The sequence below is a fragment of the Hippoglossus hippoglossus genome, chromosome 22 (genome assembly GCF_009819705.1).
Source record: "Hippoglossus hippoglossus isolate fHipHip1 chromosome 22, fHipHip1.pri, whole genome shotgun sequence".
Taxonomy (NCBI): domain Eukaryota; kingdom Metazoa; phylum Chordata; class Actinopteri; order Pleuronectiformes; family Pleuronectidae; genus Hippoglossus; species Hippoglossus hippoglossus.
In genome coordinates this window covers 20,697,346-20,720,040 of record NC_047172.1, presented here as the reverse complement: position 1 = coordinate 20,720,040, position 22,695 = coordinate 20,697,346, and the positions used below count along the sequence as shown (strand labels likewise).

The 22,695-nt window shown below is 42.9% G+C and overlaps 3 protein-coding genes across 11 annotated transcripts in view; 1 reads left to right on the top strand and 2 right to left on the bottom strand.

Moving 5' to 3' along the window:
- Nucleotides 1–77: 77 nt before the first annotated feature.
- Nucleotides 78–4,476, bottom strand: nfkbiab (nuclear factor of kappa light polypeptide gene enhancer in B-cells inhibitor, alpha b). The gene is made up of 6 exons (XM_034575621.1): nt 3,972–4,476; nt 2,362–2,467; nt 1,994–2,204; nt 1,105–1,193; nt 730–990; nt 78–628 (listed from the first exon to the last, which is right to left on the bottom strand). Exons 1-6 carry the CDS (start codon nt 4,226–4,228, stop codon nt 593–595), a joined length of 960 nt encoding a protein of 319 aa, XP_034431512.1. The 5' UTR covers nt 4,229–4,476; the 3' UTR covers nt 78–592.
- Nucleotides 4,477–15,598: 11,122 nt separating this feature from the next.
- LOC117756346 (insulinoma-associated protein 2) lies at nt 15,599–18,991 on the top strand. Its single transcript, XM_034576787.1, has one exon. The coding sequence runs from the start codon at nt 15,675–15,677 to the stop codon at nt 17,631–17,633; it is 1,959 nt and encodes a 652-aa protein (XP_034432678.1). The 5' UTR covers nt 15,599–15,674; the 3' UTR covers nt 17,634–18,991.
- Nucleotides 18,991–22,695, bottom strand: part of ralgapa1 (Ral GTPase activating protein catalytic subunit alpha 1) — a 77,668-nt gene continuing 73,963 nt past the window's right edge. For 7 of the 9 annotated variants that reach the window (XM_034576771.1, XM_034576773.1, XM_034576776.1 and 4 more), the window contains one exon: nt 18,991–22,675. In XM_034576771.1, the coding sequence (XP_034432662.1) occupies nt 22,530–22,675 (146 nt within the window). In that variant the 3' untranslated portion in view covers nt 18,991–22,529. The remainder of the gene's footprint in view (nt 22,676–22,695) is intronic. The other 2 variants (XM_034576777.1, XM_034576775.1) reach the window with 2 other exon arrangements.

Here is a 22,695-nt window from a genome sequence, read left to right as displayed (position 1 = left end):
TTGTAATTAATGTCTATTGAATTGTATACATGCAAGTATCTCGGCTGCAACCCACCCACAGATATACACACACACTGTTTTCACTGTTAAATATGAGTCTTTTAATTTAACTGGAGTGTGCTGGACTGTTTGCTATCTGACATATACAACCTACTCAACTGTACACATTCACAGCTTCCATAAAAAATACATCTTAGTATACACAGCATTTACAATATCATACAACAGAGCTGTTGCAGGTACATCTGTGTGGGTGGATGTGTTTTTGTGACAATCATGTCCACAGAATGCAAGCGATTCTCTTATAATGCAGCGGTGCCATCCCACCATAATGTGTTGTGTGTTCACATCATGTGTTCGCTCTCCGGCGGAGCAGGCTCGCTGGTTCATTCGGCTACCAGTCTCTTGTTGTCTTTGCCTTCGCAGCCGCCTGTCCGATCCGTTTTGTCAGTGGTCACGTCTGCACCGTGTCAGCCACACATTCCTGTGACGTCGCTCCAGGAAGCAGCAGACGAGCCGTCTCTCCCGTCTTTTACCGTCGTCATCAAAGCCACACACCTCTGTAATTTCCCCTCTCTTGTCCCATTTCCTGCTACTGTCCATTCCAGTGAATGTCGTCATAACCCACCTGCAGACAAAGACAAAAAATTAAGCACAAAGCGGGGAATTTTCTGTCATTTCATAATACCAAACAATGTACAGTGGAAGTTCTGCCGTTTCAACACGCACCTCCTCGTCAGACTTGTCGTCCTCCTCTTCCTCGCTGTCATCCGATTCGCTGTCAGGCAGCTCCCTCAGGTCTGGATTGGTCAGCGAGTACAGCTCTTCCCTGATGTCGCAACTGCCGTAACCGTAGGTGAGGTGGTAGGGGGTGTGGCCTCCAGAGGTCAGGAGGTTGGGGTCTGCTCCTTTTTTCAGCAGCAATTTGACCAGTGAGAGATTCTGCTGATCCACTGCCAGATGGAGTGCACCACGACCGTTATGCTGCTCCTACAGGACAGGGAGAGACGGTATTAGCACAGGGACAGAGGCAAAGCAAAAATACAACAAGAGGGCCGAGTGTGGGTCCTCAAAATGTCAGTAATTCCATATGGTGTTGTTTACCTTTGCATTAATATCAGCTCCTAGTTCCACCATGTTCTCCACCAGTGAGAGGAAACCATGGACTGAAGCAAGGTGGAGGCAGTTCTGACCTGCACAATAGATCAGGGCAACAGTTAAACAGCTGACTACGGACCAGTACATGTCGTTTTATCACAGCAGCTCTGCAGGAGAGTCCAGCTTCCAAAGATGGGTCACAAGATATTTCAAATGGATATCAACTGGACAAATTATTAGCTTAGATATGCACTCAATGCAAATATGAAAAACTATGGCAACAAATATGAAAACAATTTAAAAAAAAAGTAATATCCTGAAAGTTTGGTTCCCAAAATAAACTGTAAATAACCCACCAACAATTTAAGAATGTCTGTGTATGATTAAAAAAGTAGACCCTTCCACAGATCCAACTGGAGCCTTACGATCTAACATTATATTCCATGGAATAGGAGGGTCAGGATGTAGTGCTATGAAAAGCTACCGGTTTCCCCTTACTCGCCTACGGGTTTCCTTCCTCTGAACCACAGTGTTCAGGGATATTGGACAGAAGCAGAAATAATTGCTTTTGCCCTCCATTCCTCCTTATAACTAGCAGCCAAGACAAGCTGCAGACTATTCAGTGTCACATCTGTTTCTATGCAGTGTGGGTGGGCCACACCACAGAGTTGAAATAGCCATCACCGCAAAGTTTTTTATTTTGATCAAACATTGTAATTGAGCCTTCTCAAATTCAAACATTTTTGTTACCCAATGTGCAAACTAATTTAGTTTTAATGTTGACAATTAAGTGTTATTTAGACCACTGTGTCCAAAGTGGGAAAATAACAGAAACATAGTCCAATATCCCATCACTTAACCAGACAAAACACTTGTTCCTACAAGAAAATCTTACCATTATAGTTGCAGGCAGCCATCACTGTGTGTAGGTGGTCTTTCTGACTGTACTGGGTGAGGACACTGAAGCACAGCAGGTTGCCATGGCGACAGGCAATGTGAAGGGCAGTGTCCCCTCTGTTGTCCACCAGCGTGGGGTCACAGCCAGACGCCACGAGCTGCTGACACACGTCGGCCTGGTTTGTTATGACCGCTAAGTGGAGAGGAGTCTGGAGGAGGAAGATTATGATAAGAGAAGTGAGTTTCTGAGCCGGCAGATATAAAGCATGAACTTGTTTTGTTGCTACAGTACAGTCTGGTGGAACAGATAGTCTTTATGAGTAAGTAAACAGAAGCAGGTTCTCTTTAGTGATGTCCACCACGTACCTGTCTCAGGTCGTTCTGTGTGTTCAGGAAGTCTGTGTTCTTGGACACATTGATCATGGTTTTGATGTAGTCCTTGGCCTCGTGGATGATGGCCAGGTGAAGTAGCCTATAGAGACAGAGGAGGAGGGTAGAAGGCCAGTTAAAATACACGTACACAACAAAAACTAATGTAAAAGACAACAGGAATATGTTCCACATGGAAACCAGTGGCACACAGCCACTTCACATTTTCTAAGTACGTAAAGAGCCTGATCGAGTTATCGGTTGGCTGATACATATCGATACCAGTGTTTATTTTCGCGACATCTTAGGAAACACTGCCAATTATACATATAATGTAAATGTAATCATATAATCATTTACCATACAATTTATATATATATATATATATATATATATGATTGCCTTTTTTAAATCTATATATCACTGTTGCTTTTGAACAATGACGAGCTGCTTTAATACTTAAACTTCAATGTCCGATGGATGCAAACAAATTATTTTATATAAGACGAATTAATAATGAAGAAATTAACCCTCAAAATACTGACGTATACTAATGTCCTCTGGAGGAAACTTTAAGGAAACTTGTTCTGACATAAATCCGAGTTAAAGTACATCAGTGGATTTTATAATACAGCAGTTTCTGTCACAGTATTTCATTTTTTAAAAATTTTGTATTGCATTGTATAATATTAAACAGAATACACTCCATTCAGTCTGGTGGTTTTGTGAGCAGTTCGTTTCCTGCATTACTCCCTAAGACAGTAGTTTCAGTAAATAAATAAATAACTAAAAGCTCCAGTAGATGTTGACCTTTGACCCCCGCACTGAGACCCCCCCCTGCAGTGCCTTTAGACATGGAAACACGTGCTTTGGTCAGATCGGCGCAACGTTACTCCATGTTTGTTTACCGTTAATTAAACTGCTCTTTAGTTGATTACACAAGTTCAACTTTGACCTGATGTCAGATCACAAATCACGCACGAGCTTTGTCAGCTGTTTAAAGACAGCGCGAAGTTTTCCCCGCGGAGGAATCAGAATGTTGTAAAATATTCGGGGACTATTTTTTATCGTGATTCTCTTTGGTTCTTATTGCAGCAGTAATCCGCAGCCGTCTCTTCCAGGGTCGTGTTTCGGCCTCAGACTTTTCACTGTTTTTTTTTCTATTTTTTTCTCCTCCGTCTTCTTCGCTTCACATGCGCGCGTCCGTCGGATTCCTTGGCGGCGCGCCTGGGACTTTCCCAGCCTGACCCGCGGCCATAGTAGATTCCCCCCTGATAATGGCCCTTTGTTTACGGCCCCTTCCAGCGGCGCTGACCGCAGCTCCAGCCATGAACCGAGCGGACAGCACCTCTGTGTGTTGTTAGCACCATAAGCACCAATACAGTGGTGTGTGTGTGTGAGGCCTGTGTGTTGTAATGACAGGCCGGAGCGACTCACTCCCACAGGGAAGGATCCTATTTCCTCCGAGAGCCGAGCTAGGGCCTGCTCCGCTGCTGCAGCTACACCTCCGGCAGCTCTCTCTCTCTCTCTCTCTCTCTCTCTCTCACTCACACACACACACACACCGCTATGTTACACTCCACAGCCGTATCCCTGTTCAAACTTACGTGTCTCCGTCCTCCGTGACCTGTGTCCTCCACTCCGGCTGCTCTTCTCCTGCAGCGGGACTCTGTCGGTGCTGCGGCGGATCACAGCTCACCTGGAGCCCCCGGATCTCGGCCGCCACCGCCTGGTACTCCTCCTCCTTCAGGGAGTCCAGGCCGCTGTCGAGCCGCTCCTCCGTCGCCTGAACCGGCGGCTTCCCCTCTTTAGACTCCCGGCTGTAATCCATCTGGTTCAATATACTGGTCCGGTGCAGGTCCATGGCTGCTGCTGCGTCTGTTGATCGCGGAAACGACGTGCGCTTGGTTGTGTACCCTGGCGGAGTTGTGCAGCAGTCTGTAAATTCCCTGTCTGTGTGTGTGTGTGTGTGTGTGTGTGTGTGGGGCTGCGGCGGCGGGGGGCGGAGCTAACAGCTAGGTGGGGGATTTCCAGAAAACTGTCACTTAGAATAACACAGCGCGCAGATCTCTGGCTCCAACAGGGGGTTTCTATACAGACACATATAAACACACGACTCAGTCTGGAAGCTACAGAGCACAGTCACTCTGCAGGCTGCATCTGCTGCACCTCAAATATACACATTTACATTCGCAGTGCAGACTCTGCGACTCAAAACAAACGTGCACTGTCTTTGTATAAGCTCCATTCACAACCAGAAGTTATTTATAGAAGTAATAATCCAATACAATTGTATATAATAACAACAATAACAATACTAATGATAGTAATAATGGTATTTTTTTGGCAAAGTACATTTGTAAATGCATGGTTACACAGTTTAACACATTTCTGCATACACACAAGGCACGCATAGAAACCTGCATAACTACGTGCAATCGAGCACACACAGGGGGGGGGGGGGGGGGAATTCCATTTTCTTTGATCTCTCCTAACCCAAACTGCATCCTTCCACCAAGTTTCATGGAAATTGTTTGTGTAAGTTGTCCAGGTTGCACACACTCAGATATCTGTCCCTTAAACATGACTGACTTTTCCATCAAGAACCATGAATCTTTCTCCGTGAAATCCATGGAGAGGTTGCAAAACGTTAATAAGTTAAATAAGCCTCCTGGATCCACCCCCTGATTTGGATCTACAATTTCCTTGTTGGAGGTAATTGGCCATGCAACCAAACCAGACAACAACTAGCCAGTAGCCTTTAAAAACAAACCACAGATTGATGGAAAGAAAAAGTTCCAAATCTTCAACAACCCTAAAACATCCCAATTATGTTAGAATTAATATTCAGTATTCTATCTGGATTTGCAGTTTACAAGTCAAAAAGTCGGGAATATCTTGAAGCTTATATGTTTTATATAACAGCCCTGTGTGTCGGTTAATGACTCATCACTCATTGATGACTTTTTGTTTTGATATGAGCGAGGTATGGACGCCTGGAAAGTCCTTAAAGTCTCTACCTTTGCCAGCATCTCCCTGCTGATCACTCTAGCAAGCTTTTATTATTTTATTAGGATGACATGCTTACATTTCTGTCACATGCTTAGGGTTTTTATTCTTTTATTCATTCTTTCGTAACTTACTTTTCATTTGGTTTTATATATTTAGTGGTTTTTATGTTGTTTTTATTTGTGAAGCTCAGCTACTATGTTTAGAAAATAAAGATATAATATTGTTATATTACTACAAGATATGAAGGCATTTTAAAATGCTTTAAGGCTGAATTTTTTACATTTTATTTTAGCTCTAACTTAATTAAAATACACAGAAGGATCTTATTTAGTCAACGGTTGACTGATATGTCCCTTGGCAAACTCGTGACTCACCTCAGTCTTTCTGAAGTAAAAACAAGAAAGTAGAAGTTGTTCTGTTCTGCAGCCCCTCAGTGTCAGAGGGGGTGCGTCGACCTGCAGGGTGGGTGTGGGGGTTGTGCAGAACTCCTGTCTGCACAGGAGTTTCCTCCAAAACCTGAAGAGTGATTTCAGTCAATAATATGAGGAACACAGGGACACACAGTTCTTGTTCATATCTGATCTTATGTCTGTTCTGAGAAATCATGATTCTCATGCACACACAGATTATATCACTGCCTGCTGTCTATGGGTACATTCACTACTTGTGCTGAACATCCTGCCATGCAGTTATTTCTACACAGAGTGAAAAACACTCCTGCAGATGTTTGTACTGACAAGTGGCTTAAACGCCCACTGGTTCTTTCATGGTGCCTTTAATAACCCAGTATCAAATCACTCATTCATGTCCTTTGCAGATAAAATGGAAGAAGTCCAAGTTCTCAACAAGGCTGTGCTCTTTCCCTTTAAAAACAAACAGCGGGTTGAACGTGATGTTCTGGAGGCCTGGGGGAAACTCCAGGCTTGTTTTACATCCTATTGTTCAGTCCGTGTGACCAGTTCAACTGGGAAGTTCAGGCTTCGCTCTCAGCACATTTTTACTGTCACGATAGCAACTGTTGAGCAACATATCAGGATTCCTCTCAGGAAAATGCATATTCACACACAAACACACATATGCAAATACATTGTGTTTCAACTATTAAAGTTTCGGTGCAGAACATTTTGTATCCTCAGGGGCCAATCAGATTTCAGCTGGGACCAGTGCCATCTGTAGTCCCGCCCCTGGTTGTATGTGATTGTACAGTGGAAATTCAATATTTCAAGTATATTAGAAGTATGTAGCAAATCTCTACAGCCAGCGAACACCATTTACCTTTATTACTGCAACAAACAGCCTTTGATAAATATCCCAAAGAGGGATCAAACCACCATAACATCTGTAACATCTGTGTGCATTGACGGTGATAGACACTGACATAAAGCACTAGGCTGCATATACAGATATGTTTAAATGAGGCAAATACGATTGGAAGCAGTCAGACTAAATAATTCTGACTGGAAGCATGTGCAGCTTGACTAACAGGGACATTTGTCCATTATGCATTCTGAAACAACCAATGCTTAAAACAGTAGGTTACAGAAAAACTATTACTAAAATGCTGAAAATCCTCTAAACGTTTTAGCAGCAGCCTAAGACGAGGAAAGAAGTAAATATAGTTGCAAAAGCGAATAAATGTTCTTATGCAATCACTACTTTTAGAGACTTTTACAGGCTTCTCTAAATGTAAGGGTGAGTCATTAACATTTCCCCACATTACCTATTACATTGGAATGTGCTTCAACTGGAAAACCAGGGGACAGGTACTGCTTCAACTGAAAAAACACCGGAGAGGTACCAGTATTAAGTCTGATGAGTTGTGTTCATGAAAGTTCTGTCATTGGGGTTTTGCACAAGAAGGATTTACCTCTATGCAGATTGATTAGCTATAATATAGTTCATCTCAGTATTTCAGCAACCTACAGAGCTGTGTAAAAGTCTAGTTGTGCATGTGAAAAATAAATATATAATATATATTTAGATTTGTATCATATGTACAGTGTGTGTAGGCATGCATTTATGAACTGTGTATTGTGTAAGATGTGTAGTGATCTGCTATATGATGGCCATTTCTTAAGGCTTTATTTCTTAATGCCTAACAGTGGGATTTGACATTTCAAATGTGTTTATATCAGCTTTTACTTGAATAAATATAGACCTAAGTAACTCAGATAAATGAATGCCAGATAATTTCCTTGGCAGCTGCATGCCTCTTTCTCCTGATGACAATAAAAATAATGTAAAGTCAGATTACACCAGAGAAAAACATGAAAGGTGAGTGTAAACTCTGTTATCCAGGTTTGCCTGATTGCAGCAGTTTTTTCCACAAACCACAACAAACACAATGGAGAGATTATATATCAAATTTACCAGTTAATTTAATTATTAACCACATAAATAATAGTGGGTTTAATGAAACAGTTTGATGTATTTAGGATATAATGGATAAACCGCATTATAAGATGAAGGTATTTGCTTTTTAACTCAAAAGATGTAAACTAGAGCATGTGACAATGATTTCTCTTGAAAATGCTCACTAGAAGAATAGTCATTGTTACAGTAATGTGTGACTGTATTTACACCTGCATGTACAATGTCTGTGCATGTCTGTCGGTGGGAATCCCTGGGCATTCTGGACATGAGCAGTCATGTAACTATGAATGACTCATGATGAATCACTTACAATCACCTGCAACACACACACACACAGTAACATATTGGGGTAAAGGGTCAAAATGAAGGATGACTCATTAAATCACATGTGGGACATGAAACCTCAAGATGATGTGGAGTTTCACCATGTTCACCTGCGTTTTCACCTGCTTCCCCTTTTCTGCACTTCCTGCTTCCTGCTTCGAGCTGCCGCCTGACTTCTCGTCTGGCAAACTTCCCGTTGTATTTACTGGAGACGTTCACAGTCAAGTGGTGTTATGTCTGTTGTTGTTTCACTTCAATTATGAGATGGCTGCTTTGATTGCTGCCCTCCAGAGACTTGTTGAATCTATAAAAAGGAGCACTGACGCTGTTCTGGTGACACAAGGGGGCTCAACATGTCACTGAGACACCTTCTGTTGGGTTGTATTTGAATTAGTCATCTGTCTGGTACATTGCTTGTCCAGGAGGGATTCAAATCTATTGGAGCCACAACTAAATGAAAAACAATCAAATAAATAAATATAATAATAAACTTTATTTTTATGGCCCCTTTCAAAACACAGTAACAAGGTACTTTACAGGTTGAACATAGAAAGCAAACAGTGTAAGAAACAATTAAAAGCTATTTGATGACAACATAGTATTAGAATGCAAATACAGAAATAAAAAAGGTTACAGATGAAAAAAGAGTGAGCTTTTACTGTTATATTATCACATTTATTGGAAAGTTCCAATTTCAAGTTACTTTTATGTAAAAAAGCAAATGATCAATTTGTAAAATATGATGTATTTTCACATATTAAGGCGCGGTGGTACAGTGGGTAGAGAAAGTATTGAGAGAGTTATGTCTTTCTCGCTGGAGTTTACATGTTCTCCTTATGTCTGTGTGGATTTTCTCTGGGTACTCCGGCTTCCTCCCACAGTCCAAAGATGTGCAGTCTATATAAGACTTGACTGTAGGTGTGAATGTGAGCATGAATGGTTGTTTAACTCTGTGATGAGTGGACATACCCCACCTCTCATGCAGTGTCCGCTGGGCTTGGCTCCAGCTCCCCCATGACCATCAAAGGATACGTGATATAGATAATGAATGGATAGATGTTACAGATCAAACTTCCCAACATTTTCAAAAGAGTATCTTAATATTCTTGAGTAGCCTACTTAAGTCATACTTATGTTAAATATCTTAATACTCCCTCAATTGCTTATAACATATCATAAAGACACACAAGTAAGATTTTATTATTTTATTTCACATTTACAACAGATTTACCAGAATAAAGGTTGTGGTAGTTTGAGACTGAACAGGTTGAATTTAACATTTTGAAACATTGTGGGGAAATACAGTATGTACGTGCTCTTAAGAGAAAGAAGAAATAGATTTAAAACATAATGTGTCATTCATTCAGTTAACTCCTAATATGTTATTGAATATAAAAAAAACTCATGTTTTCCACCCTGTGAAGAAATATCAGAGGCTAACTCAAACAGTTGTAGCTTCTAATTCACAAACAGCACAGTTAACATTTGTGTCAGCTTTTCATAGGGACTATAGCTGGGCTCAGATCTGATTAGTTTGCAGGAGTGTTGTTAGCTAATGTGTTGATGTTCCTGAATTTTGCTGAGTCTGCTGTCGTGAGCTATGGGGCTTTATGCAGTCAGCAGTGTGGACTTCCCTTTGCTGATTGACGTTTTATTTCATAGAACCTGAAGTTTACTGGATTTACGAAACAGACTGAGAAAACAGTGATGACCCTGCAGAGATCCAGCGCTCTAGTTTCCTGTCGTTTAGCACAAGTGGGCAACAGAAAACCTGAGTCAAGTTTTTCTTTCCTTGGAACTCAGAGGAGGTTGACCTCATCTGAGCTGGTCCCTGGATGCACAGACATCTAATGAGGCCACCCACTCTCTGGGTCACACTGTCTGGGAGAATGACTCAACACCGGGGACCAGTGCATTGTGGGTCACTGAGAGGAATCAATCCAAGGAGGCAACAGATAAGATAAGATAAGATAAGATAAGATAAGATAAGATGATCCTTTATTAGTCCCACAATGGGGAAATTTGCAGCATTACAGCAGCAAGAGTCAAAAAGACACCAGCAAGTAATAAGTAACATGCAATACTTAAGTGTAAGGAATATATCAAATATATAGAAATATAGAAACATATGAATGTAATCAAACCAGTATATACAGTGTAAAGACAGGAAGAAATATAAGCAGTGTGAGGATATTTACAGTGAATGGATTGCACATGAACCGTTGATATTGCACAGACAGATGAATATAGCAGAGGGAATATTGCACAGTAGAGACTTAAAGTGTTAAAGTGCAGTCCATAATACTTGTGGTGAATGTAGTTTTTACTAGGAGCAGAGCCGGTTGTATAGTCTTACTGTCCGTCCCATTCTTCTTCGACAGGGCTGAACATACAGAGAGCAGATCTGTGTCAGCAGGGGGAGTAAGAGGACCACAGTCGGTTTACAAAGCTCTTTCTGTTCAAAATACAGGCCTGTTTTAATACAGATCACCAGTGTGATAGTTCAGATAGCGAAAGGAGCAGGGTGCATTTGAGTGTCATGATAATAACAATGGTCTTTAGTCTCTCCTGCGCAGGGAGGTCAGAGGTCAGTCACAGGGCAGCAGCCTGCGAGATGGTAAGATCTGAGGGGATCTTTTTCATTCATTTCTTTTGATCGTCACTTCTGTATTGTAGCGGTTGGCTCACATTGAAATTGAAACCTAAATCATTCAATGGTCAAGAATGAACTTTAGATGTGAAGCTTTATACACACGTAGACAAGAAGTTCTCAAAGTGATCGGAAAAAAAACATGTTAAGTATCATTTATATCTGCTGCATCTCGTCTCAACTGTTGGTTTGGTTAAAACAATAACATTTAATCTGGTTAGAGTTTCTGTTTTGGATTTCATTACTGGCATCATCTGTGTTATTGTAAGGCAATTTTGAACTTTGTTTTGAAAGGTGCTAAATGAATAACGTAATCGTCATCATTATTATTATTATCATCATCGTTATTATTTGTCTTAGTTCAGTCCAATATTAAGTATAAAGTAGACCTTGAGGTGGATTTCTTTTTGTCGACTAGATGGTGTCAGACAACAGCCTCTAACTTCTGAAGCTAAAACTTTAACTGAATCATCCAGTGAAGATGTTGTTCCTCTGATTCACAGTTTGGGTTGAGACGCCAACAAAGCAGCCCCAGCTGTTTGGCTCTGGGGTATTTTCACCACTAGAGGGCGACACGTGATTACTTTAGTGAAACGTGATGGTGACTGTAACCAAATAAACTGAAGTATGAGGATGGAGCAAAGCAGCAGTAAACTGACAGGGATTCATGAAATCTTCTGTATGACAACAGCATCAAGCAAATGAAAACTCCGGGTTCACTCACCTGCTGAGTTCATTATAACATTTACTTTGTAAAGTTTTCTCATGAAACTATGTGAAGTATCACAGACGAACCGTTTTGTCCTGCAGAAAATCAGCCTATTTCTCTGTCAAAACGTTTAGATGGATAGATGATCCCATCAGTGACCGAAAATTATTTTTCAACGGTGCTCAACACACAGAAATCACATTTAAAACACATTTAAATCCCATAAAAACCACATGGTACTGAGACGTGAGGAGGACTGTTAAAGAACAAATATAAAAGATATATGAAAAACAGGTCAGCGTGCTGTGTCTGTATGTTTGAAAGAATGATTTCTTGTAGCGCTTCATGTTTGTGAGGCTGTCTCCTCTGGTTGGATAAGATCATGATTTATTTGTCTCAACTCAACATGTTGCCATCAGTAAAGCAGTAAAGCAGTAAAGCAGTAAAGCTGTAAAGCACTACCTACGTTCTGTTCTTCTAACAGAAACAGCACCAACCGACAGAACTTGTTAAAGTGAAAGGACTCATGAGGCCAACAACTAAAGCCATCTCAGGGTGAACACACCAAATCAAATAGGGCTACGTTATGCCTCCATTTGCTACGTTCACACCCATAATCATTAATCCTATATTAAACCTATATTCTCACTGTAGCCTTAAAAATAGGCTCTTAATTAACAAGTGAAGTGTGATAAGTCTGAGAGTTTTATTATCAGACATTTCACACACACACACACACACACACACTGACACACGTACAAAGAGGATTCCCATCAGTAAAGATGTAAACTCTATGTAAACAGACAGACAGCTCAGCTGTATAATGCTGCAGTACTTAAAGGCTTGTGACAGAGGAGCACAGATCAATAGAGTCATTTTCAGCAGTCTGCAGGATTATCCACCTCACTGCCCACTGATGTGATGCAAAAGACACACACACACACACACACACACACACACACACACACACACACACACACACACACACACACACACACACATCTCGCTGGAAGCCTCTCCAGACTGTCTGTGGATCCATATTTCTTCCAGGAGACTGAGAACATTTCCCCTGTTTTTACTCAAAGCTGCTCTGCCCAGTACACCCCCACATCAGCCTGCTGAGCTTTTTGAGAAGACGAAGTTTCATTATTTTAACCTCAAGGTAGAACACTGCCACAGCCCTGCTCTGTTGTTATTATGAATTTGCAATTTATGAATCGCTTTCTCTGAATATTTCTGTAATATTTAACACAGAAATTTATGAAAAATATCATTTTGTAAATAACAAAATAAACATCTTAAACTGTGGCTGCTAGTTGAACTAAGGCTAGTTTTACTATGGACTCAAACTGTAATTTCGGACAGCACAAGGGATGTATCAACTATTTATTGAAGTGTAAATCTGCTGTGTAGTGGTAAAATAAAAGAAGGGTATCTCAAAATATTGTAATGTCACGTTTTAAATCATTACAGTAATTATTAACTGTCTAAATGTATATGTATATGTCTTTTGCCCATAGCCAATATTCATGGTTTTGTAACATGTGACTTAACTGTGATTTATTGTGACATGTGATTCTAACTATTTTGCTACTTTGTAAATTTGAGTTGACACCAAGACTAAGAATTTCAGTACGAGCAATGATGTCTGGACTGATCAAGTAGAAAATCTTGAATCTTGAATCTAGATACACAGCGAGGGGGGGGGGGGGGGGGGGGGGGGGGGAAATGTAAACTTGCTGAAAGGTTAATAACAATATAGAAAAAAAAAGAAAGACTACTCATGTAGGTCAAAAATGTGAGAATTTAAATCATAATAATATAATATAATAGTCTACATTCGGTCTTTTTGTCAAATGATAAAAAAAATCTTTATTTTTCGCTCATATAAGTAGTTTTAGATTTATTTATTTTTTTATTTTATATATGTTCATGAGATTTCATGACTTTGATCTGATGAAAGTGAGCAGAAGCTTCAGTCACTCACTTGTTTACTGTTCCAGTCACTGGGCTCAATAAAAGCTGAACCAGGACCAGTACGGAGAGAAACAAGCAAACTAAAGATTCAGGAGCCTAATTAGTTTTTATTCTGTGACCCTCCACCACTCATCCCGTTCCGCTCTCTATTCCCCAGGCGGCCCTCGTCCAGCCAGCAGCCCGACCCTCAAGCTCGTTCTCACGCTCACACGCCTTGATTGATTTCCAGGGAGCGACGCCGCCTGGCCTGAGCCGACTGGCCGAGCTATAGAGCGCCTGGCCCGCAGAGGGGCCGGCCGAGCCCCCGGGGGGAGAGGGTGGATGGATGGATGGAGGGATGGAGGGATAGATGAATCTCTCTCCGATCTCTTATCAGCCAGAGCAGCTTCTGGTGGGGGAGGACGGGTGTGAATAGGCCCTACACGCATAAACACACACACACACGCGCGCGCGCGCGCGCACACACACACACACACACACACACACACACACACACACGCCCCCCCACACACACACAAGCAGTGCCCCTGGTCTTCCCACCAACAGCAAGAAAAGACTGATAATCAGATGTTGAGCAGGACGATCATTAGTGTTTCGAAATGATCTGTATCTGAGGGAACACACCGATCTGATCAGGTGTCAGAGACATGTGCATGTTCCTCTATGTGCTACAGGGACAGAGGCTCATACGGCAGCAGGTTACTTTGCAAAATAACTGATGAAATTACATGACTGCACCACCATGATTTTGTAATTTATGAATCACTGTCTCTGAATACAAATGTAATATTCATGTCAACACAACAGTACATTTAAAAAAACTCCCTTTGTTAATAAAGGGCAACTGTTGCTGCTTGGTGCATAAAGTCTGACTATCGTCTCAAACTGTCATAAACTGCATTGCACAAGTGATGTACCAACTATTCATTGAATAGTAAATCTGCAGTGGTAGAGGGCACCTTAAAATACAGGAGTAAAACTTTCAACTCTGATCTACCCACTGGGATGAAATTCAGTGGATACATTACATTTTAAATCATATACGGTAATAAAAAAATGCCACAATGCATTGATCCCTTTAGGAAATTAAAGCCACTGTTCACATTCAGGTGTTAGAGACGTTTGCATGTATGATGCTCAGGTGTCAGAACAATAAGTGATTATCATTATTTTGCATAAAATGATAATGATTCATTGATTGGTTGTTTTCTTAGTTTCCCTGCCACACACACAGAGACGTGCCTCCCTCGTGAGTTTGTAGGACACCAAATGTAAAGTGGCAGCCATCGCATCAATTCATTCACAGCTTGGTCTTGAACAAAAAATTCTGTCTCCTGTCTTGAGCAAACTTCCTGAAGCACAAATTAAGTCGTTCATAAAGGAAATCAGGACGAATGCAAGATATAAACTTCAAAGATTCCTTGCGCCTCACCCTATTCTCAATTAGATTGATATATTATTACACTTGAACTAATACAACCATATGTTAATATTTGTTCTCATGCATGTGTGAGACTCAGGAGACCTCATAATTCCAGACTTATTATTTAACACGAGTGTCACTTTAGTATTTCAGTGCCTCGGGAAATACGGAGATGACATTTTTTTGGAGTTGAACTGGACAAAATACAGAATTTAATCACAGTGATTAAATTAGTTGTTTTAGTCATTGGTGGTTGTGTGGAATGATCTTTGGTCTGATATTTCATTCAAGAAGTGAGAAGACTTTTCTGGGTGTTACTTTGTGGGTGCGCTGGTGTGTGTTACTGTGTATGTGTTTGTTACTCTGTGTGTGTGTGTGTGTGTGTGTGTGTGTGTACCACAGACCCTATATAAAAAGGGTTACACATGAGTTTTTCGCGGTTATGTTCTACAATAAATGGAAGTCAATGCGAAGTCCTAATACGGATAACGGCACAAACCATCTAGTCTCTCTCTCTCTCTCTCTCTCTCTCTCTCACAAACACACTCCATCTACTATCTCTCTCCCTGCCTCTACTCTCCCCCTCTCTTTCTACTCTCCCTCTATCTCGCCCTCTACCCCCCAATTTCTCTCTCTCTCTCTCCGTCACTCTCCCCCTCTCCATCCCTCTCTCTCTCCGTCACTCTCCCCCTCTCCATCTCTCTCTCTCTCTCTCTCTCTTTCCCTCTCCCTCCCTCCCTCCCTCCCTCTCTCCACTTCAAAGCTTCAGACACTTGACAGTGAGCTGAGACAACAGTTGTTGTCCTTGGTGCCACGCGCTGAGCTCCTCTGTGCCCATCATCATGCCTCGAGGATTTCTGGTGAAGAGGACCCGGCGGTGCTCAGCCTCCTACCGGCCCCGAAACAACAACACATCTGTACCGTACGACGGCGACGGGAGCAGCAGCAACAGCAACAACACAGAAGCGACCAGAGTTCCGGTGAAGGAGAACTACGTGTTGAGTGTCTCCCCGTTTGACCGGACAGATGGACTGCTCCCGGTGTTCCGCGAGGCCCCCGCCGGTGTCAGAGAGGCGTGGAGCCCGCACGTGGAGTCCGCGCTGGAGGCTGAGGCGGACCGGCGCGCGCAGTTACCGGAGACCGAGGAGCAGGTGAGCGAGGTGGACGTTTTAACTCCGGACGGTCCCGACTTCTCCTGCTTCTTCCCGCCTCCTCCGCCTCCACGCGACCTGTCGTTACCGGTGTCCTGCAGCCCCGTGAAACCGGTCGGCACGAGGATGCTGGAGCGGCACGAGGACCCCGAGAAGCTGCCGGTGCTCCCGGGCAGGTGCCTGACGTCCTCATCCTCCTGCCCGGAGTTACCGGAGCTGCCGTTCCTGGTGAGCTCCACACCGGCTTCTATAGAGCGGCTCCTCGCGGGAGGCAGCAGCCGCCACCACGCGCCTTCCTACGGTAACTCTGACCCGAGCATGACCCACGTGCACCTGTTCCCGCCGATGACGTTGATGAGCCCGGAGCAGCAGCACGCGGAGAGGAAACGCTCGTTCCTCGAACCGGATCAGCGCGTGAGACACAGCAAACAGTCCGCCGGTAACCAATCAAAGAAACCCAAAGTGAACCGGAAGCTGAACTTCGAGGATGAGGTCACGACCTCTCCGGTGCTGGGTCTGCGGATCAAGAAGGAGAGTCCGGAGATGAGGAGGCAGCGGGAGAAGTGCGTGTCCACCGGGAACCAGCCGCTCCGGGAGTTCATCTGCCAGCTGTGTAAGGAGGAGTACTCGGACCCGTTCTCCCTCGCGCAGCACAAGTGCTCCCGCATCGTGCGCGTGGAGTACCGGTGTCCCGAGTGCGACAAGGTCTTCAGCTGTCCCGCCAACCTGGCCTCTCACCGCCGGTGGCACAAACCGCGTCCGGTGAACAACCAGGGAGCAGAGACCCCCACCAACAACAAGAGCCAGCCGTTGAAGGAGGCGCGCGGGCTCCTCCAGCACGAGCGGCCGCCGGTAGAGATGGAAGGCAAAGAGAACGAGCTGCTGCGCGTCCACGCCAATCAGCACCACCGGGCACCGGACAGCTCCCGAATCAGGCGAGAACAGTCCCTGCTCCTGCTGCGCGCTCGCTCCCGGGACAGCCCCGACACCGACAGCCTCCCGCCGCCTCCCCACTACGACTCCTCCCCGCCCCGGTACCGGCTCCCGGGGGAGAGCCGCCTGGAGCTGCAGCAGCAGGTGAGAGCGGCGGACAGTCCACCGCCCAGCCTGCTGCTGCTGAACGGAAACCCGGAGGAGCAGCAGCAGCAGCCGCCGCCGCCGTCTCTCTCACATCCGCACTTACCGTTCGTCCAGTCGTTACCGGAGGAGGAGGTGTACGAGTGCCGGTACTGCGGGAAGAAGTTCCGGCGGCAGGCTTACCTCAAGAAACACCTGGCCGCGCACGAGGCGACAGCGCGAGCGTCCCCGCCCCCGTCCGCGTACGGTCAGGCGCGCGACAGCAGCCAGGTGTTCCTGTGTCACCTGTGCGGCGCGCGCTTCCCGTCGGTAGAAATCCGGGACAAGCATCATCTGTGGCACGCGATGAGGGACGAGTTACTGGCGGGAGGAGGAGGAGGAGGAGGGGTGTTCCACGCGCACCGGGAGGAGAGCGGCACCGGGGAGTGTGATCAGCAGCAGCAGCAGATCTTCACGTGCAAACACTGTCCGTCCACGTTCTTCAGCTCACCGGGGCTCACGAGACACATCAACAAGTCTCACCCCACCGAGAACCGGCAGGTGATGCTGCTGCAGATGACCGTGAGACCGTAGGGACTCACACCGAAGTCAACACGACTGTTCGGGAAAATGACGAATAGCCGCGGTTAGTAGTGATATATTTAACTCTGGTTCTGTAGAGGCCTGTTTGCTTCAGTTGTGTTTGTAAGACAACAAGTGTATCAGGTGTGTAACAGGATGAGGACCGCGATCGCCGATTATTGAGCAACATGACGTGTAAGCTGTTTAACTACGGTCTGTGATGATGTCACACATTGTCCACGGTCGTGACGCCACATAATTAAATGTAACTGTCCAAGGTTCTGAAACTGACCCCAAACCTCTGTCCGTGGTGCTGAAACCACGTCCGCAAACACACGTCAACAAGCAGGATTGTATTACTATTATCATATATGAAAGGATCTTGTTTTTAATTTCATTGACTAGACATCTGAGCATAATCCTTAATCAATTAAATAAAATAAAAGCAGGGTTATTATAATGGCATTTCAAGAAAGTATCCTTTATCATTAAATCTTTTAGGAAAGAATTCAGGATTTAATTTGTTATAGGGGTTAAAATCAATCACACAATCATGACGGACATTGTTTTTATTTCTAATCTGTACACTAGATGATGGACTCTCTTTTCAGCTTCTTATTAGACCTGCACTCTATGAAGAATGTTATACGTATATACGGTTCTCTCCACTCTCCACGTTTAAGCTCATGTTCAGCGTATCTCTGATCTGTACTCACAAAGAGTATGAGCTCTCTTTTCAGCATCTCTTGCATCTACTTATGAGATGTTTAAACTCACGTTCAGCATATTTCTGTGGCAAAGTAATCAGATTACACCGATGTTCTGCAGCAGCGCAGTGGGTTACGTTACTGACCGGTATTGTGTGTCTCACAGAGCCAGACCATAATACCTGTAATCACATTTAAAAAGTGACCTTCCTTCACCTGCAATCAATGTCCTGACTCTAGTTTGAGGACAATTTCATGTACAGTAAAAGAACAGTAACATAAAAAGAGAAAATAGTCGATCATCCGACCATAATATGCCTTTTATAGTAAATGTGTCAGTTTACTTCTCAGCTATAAAATATTTTCATACAGAAATGGAACATGTAATGTTAGTACTGCTCGTTAAAATGTCCTCTGTGTTTAATGATGATAAGTTACTGTTCAGATATCTGCTAAATGCCTTCATGATGCTAAAAATGTTATTGTAATGCTGAAGAGCCTATACAGGACTATTTTGATATGTGGGAAGTTGAATGTGAAATCTATTCTTAGCTATTGTCAATAAATGGTAACACATGATCAATGTCCGACTGTTTTGAAGTTGAATACACACACACACACACAATATATATATATAAATAAATATGACTGTGCAGCAGTTGGGTGGTGCAAATCTTTTATTGTTAAATTCCATCACTGCACATCCACGCTCTCCGTGCGTCTGGACACAGACATCACCCGTTTACATACTACAGGTTTGACAGTAACACATGGAGGAGTATGTATGTGCAAGCGTGCATGTGTGCTGTGGTACAGCTGTAACATGGTCAACACAGGCAGTTAGTACTGAACTGGTGTCATGCAGTATGTATAAGTCAGTAGTCACATACAACAGCCTCGTCCCCAAACTGACGTGCGGACAACACCTGAACCCGTATCAATCACAGCCTTCACCTTTTTATCTACATCAGGCACACGCGTTCCAAACTGTTATTAATGGACAGAAATGTTATGGCAAAACAAGACATTTTGATCCTCTTCAATGAAGACATCAGATTTGGGCCAGAGAGAATATTTCTACCGTAACAACTTGAGTCACAGGGTCTCAGGAGAGCTGATATGAGCTTTTTGATTATGCTGCCAGGCTTTGGCTAACTTACGTTTTCTTTTTTGTTTGGTTGCAGCTAATCAGGTTTATTTTTTAAACAAAAAAAAAAAAACATGCACATCCGAGTTTAGTACAGTTGCAGATATTTTCAGATTCATGCCAAACATGAGATCCTCAGGAGTATTTACAATGTGAAAAGCCGATTTGAAGTCTGATATTTCCCCGTTGTTCTCAGAGGACGTTTAAGCAGCATCAGGACTCTCTGTATTTTACAATAAAGGAGTGTAAGTAACCAGGGCGTTGTGCTGCTATGTGGTTTAGGTGGAGGGGGCAGAGCCTGGGATATGATCACGTGAACAGGTTCAGGTTGTTTACAGGATGTGACCTAACTGGGACACGTACACGACATGTACGTTATACGACATGTACAGATCAGTCCCAGCGTGCCACTGTTCGATCCCTCAACAGACCAACACAACGGGGCTTCAACCTCAGCAATATTAACTGTAACATACAATAATTTAAAAGGGACGACTTTTAAACTATTCTATCTCAGCTGACTTTCAATATCCACACACAAAGTAACACAACATAAATTTGACCTCAAATTTTTTTTCTTTTAAAGTTAACAGTTTCAACCCCCATAGAGGGGTCACAACAACTTTTTACAATCCCTTTCTTCTCTACAGAGACACTATGGCTGAAATAATAATAATAATAAAAACGAAAACAGTAACAGAAAATACAGCTGTGGATACACTTTCTTCAAGCAGTGAAATAAAATGCAAAAGCTTACATCTATATTTCCATATACAGAACTTCATGTACATGGTTCCTTTTGTCAGGGATCAGGATATGGAAAAAGAAAACAAGCCCTCATGTTAAATGAATGGAGGAACATTCAGTCCTGATAAACCCAGTAAAACCTCATTTATACAGGGAACGCTTCAACACTTCACCCAATTCTGCTAATATAACTTGTCAGTTTTTTAAAGTTGAGCTAAATTGAGGGAGTGCTTAAACAAGAAAGTTAAATACATGAAAATATATATGTAGTGTTAGTTTAAATTTCTGGATTGCGATAACACGCTGATCCCTGAACTGGACCTGGGGACGAGTCTAAATATAAGAGACGACAGAAAGATTCTCCGTGAGGACACGTCGACAGGCTCTCTCTCTCTCTGCTTCCCCTCTTTGGCTGTCTATCTACAGTATCGCTTTTTTGCAGATTTCGATTTTCCTCCTTTTCCGTCCTTAAAATGCCTCAAACAGAAAAACACTGGGCCGCAGTAACTCAAGTGTGAAAGAAGCATAAATACGAATGAAATCTTCTCTCACTGGTATTTATCAGGTGAGACGTGGCCTTAAATGCCCCAGTTTATCATAATAAGTACATGTTAGATAAAGCGATGTTAAAGTAACTCATTTTGGAGAAAAAAATGCATCCATTCATTCAAATTAATTGAATTGTTCCTCAGTCTGGCTGTGGTGTCGAGGTCAGACATATCAACTGTGAAGTATTTGAGCGACAACGAGATTAACTTTTAGTTTCCAAAAGGAGTGCAAACTGGCTTTTAACTACTGACGCATATAATCTAGTGTAGTGTCAACTCATTTTTAGCAGATATGTGGTCTGAGGTTAAACCAGGTTTCGACAGCTATTCTCCCAGAACAGTATAGAGTATACACAAAAAGCCTCCTCACTCTGTACATATAGATAATCATATATCTACTATGTATATATATATATATATGTATATACACACACACACATATTATACAAACACACTCACACAGGCACACAAATATATATATGTACTCGAACAAGGAAAGAGAAGCTGTGATTCCATTGCATCAGACAACAGAGTGACTAAAAATACAGCAAAATTCTGGTTTGGAGCAAAACACAGTTTACAGTCAATTAAAAAAAATTAAAATTAAATAAATGTAATGAAACGTCAGTGCTTGTCCACATTTTACAGCATGAGACAGAAATAAGTAGCAGGTGTTTGTTGTTTGATGAGCTTTCCCTAGAAAATGCTTTTGTCTCCTTTACGAAGAACAAATCATCACTCCATCACGACTACTCTTCACACAGTAACTCTGTTCTTTACGTCACTCCAGTCAGAGAAAGGTTTGTGCCACTTTCAGTCTCTAAGTTCAGAGGAGCTCTGTTGCTGAATGCAAACAGAAAACAGTTTTGGCCAGAGAGTGCTACGTCCAAAAGATGTATTTTTTTTTGTGTTAACAAATGAACAAGGTTCTATTTACATTTTGCGAGGACTGAATAGAAAGCTACCGCTGCCTTTTTATCTTTAAAGGCCTGATGATGCACCGAGAACAAAAATAGACTTTTATCTGGCTTTCTCCATGCAACTCTTCACCGTCATCACTCGTTTCTGTTTTCATATATCAAAACTCATAGTTCTGTCGGTATAGTACAAATATACAAGTTCCCCGCAGCAACTACAAAACACAGAGACTGAGGAGACTCTGCTCTTTGTTCAGGGGTCAGTACATGTGCTCTCCAAAGACCGTGTATAATGTGGCACAAATTAGACTTTTGCAATCTTTAACATGGCACAGATTATGAAGTAATACTGCAGTGTACAGGCAGCTTGCTGCAGCCCTCGTTCAACTGTTGGCGGTTTTTGCGCGAGCGAAGCTGAGAATAAATACAGCAGCTGTGAGCAATTTCAAAATAAGGTTACAGTATAGTGAAGTCCATGAAATATCAAAATCTACATTGTGTTTTTTTCAGAGTACAACTGTGCGACAAGAGCGTTTTGTTCATTCAGGGTCAGTGGCTGATCAGAACAGCGTCATACTGGAGGTGAGAGGATGAGTCCAAATCTTTTGACACGCATGGTGTTTCTGTTGTTTTCTGCCTCAACACTGCCCAACATTTTTCCTGTTGAAAATAATATGTATGTGTATTTAGCCAAGAGAAGAACATTTTACATTTGTGACAGTCTTAACTACTTTAAGTGCAATGATTGGCCAAATATTCCTCTTGAATAAACCTTGTAAGGGTAGGAGGTGGAAAAAACCTAGTATTTGTTGTCCAGCATTATACAAAGTAACCTGGATACATCAAGTCTTATTGGCCGATCCAGAGGAGCGTCGCAGCTTCATGGACATGCGGCTCTTGCTAGTCCGAGGAGACATGGGGGACGCTGAGTCGCTCCCGGCCTCCCCAAGAGCCGGACTTTCTCCCCGAAGAATCTCGAGGCAGGAGCCTGGTGAGGAGGAGGAGGAG

Excerpts from the sequence above, each read along its gene's own strand:
- nfkbiab (XM_034575621.1), bottom strand. The coding sequence starts at position 4,228 with ATGGACCTGCACCGGACCAGTATATTGAACCAGATGGATTACAGCCGG. Across the intron at positions 2,468-3,971 it reads GTCACGGAGGACGGAGACAC|GCTACTTCACCTGGCCATCA; the intron begins GTAAGTTTGAAC and ends CTGTCTCTATAG. Across the intron at positions 629-729 it reads ACGACAAGTCTGACGAGGAG|GTGGGTTATGACGACATTCA; the intron begins GTGCGTGTTGAA and ends CTTTGTCTGCAG.
- LOC117756346 (XM_034576787.1), top strand. The coding sequence starts at position 15,675 with ATGCCTCGAGGATTTCTGGTGAAGAGGACCCGGCGGTGCTCAGCCTCC.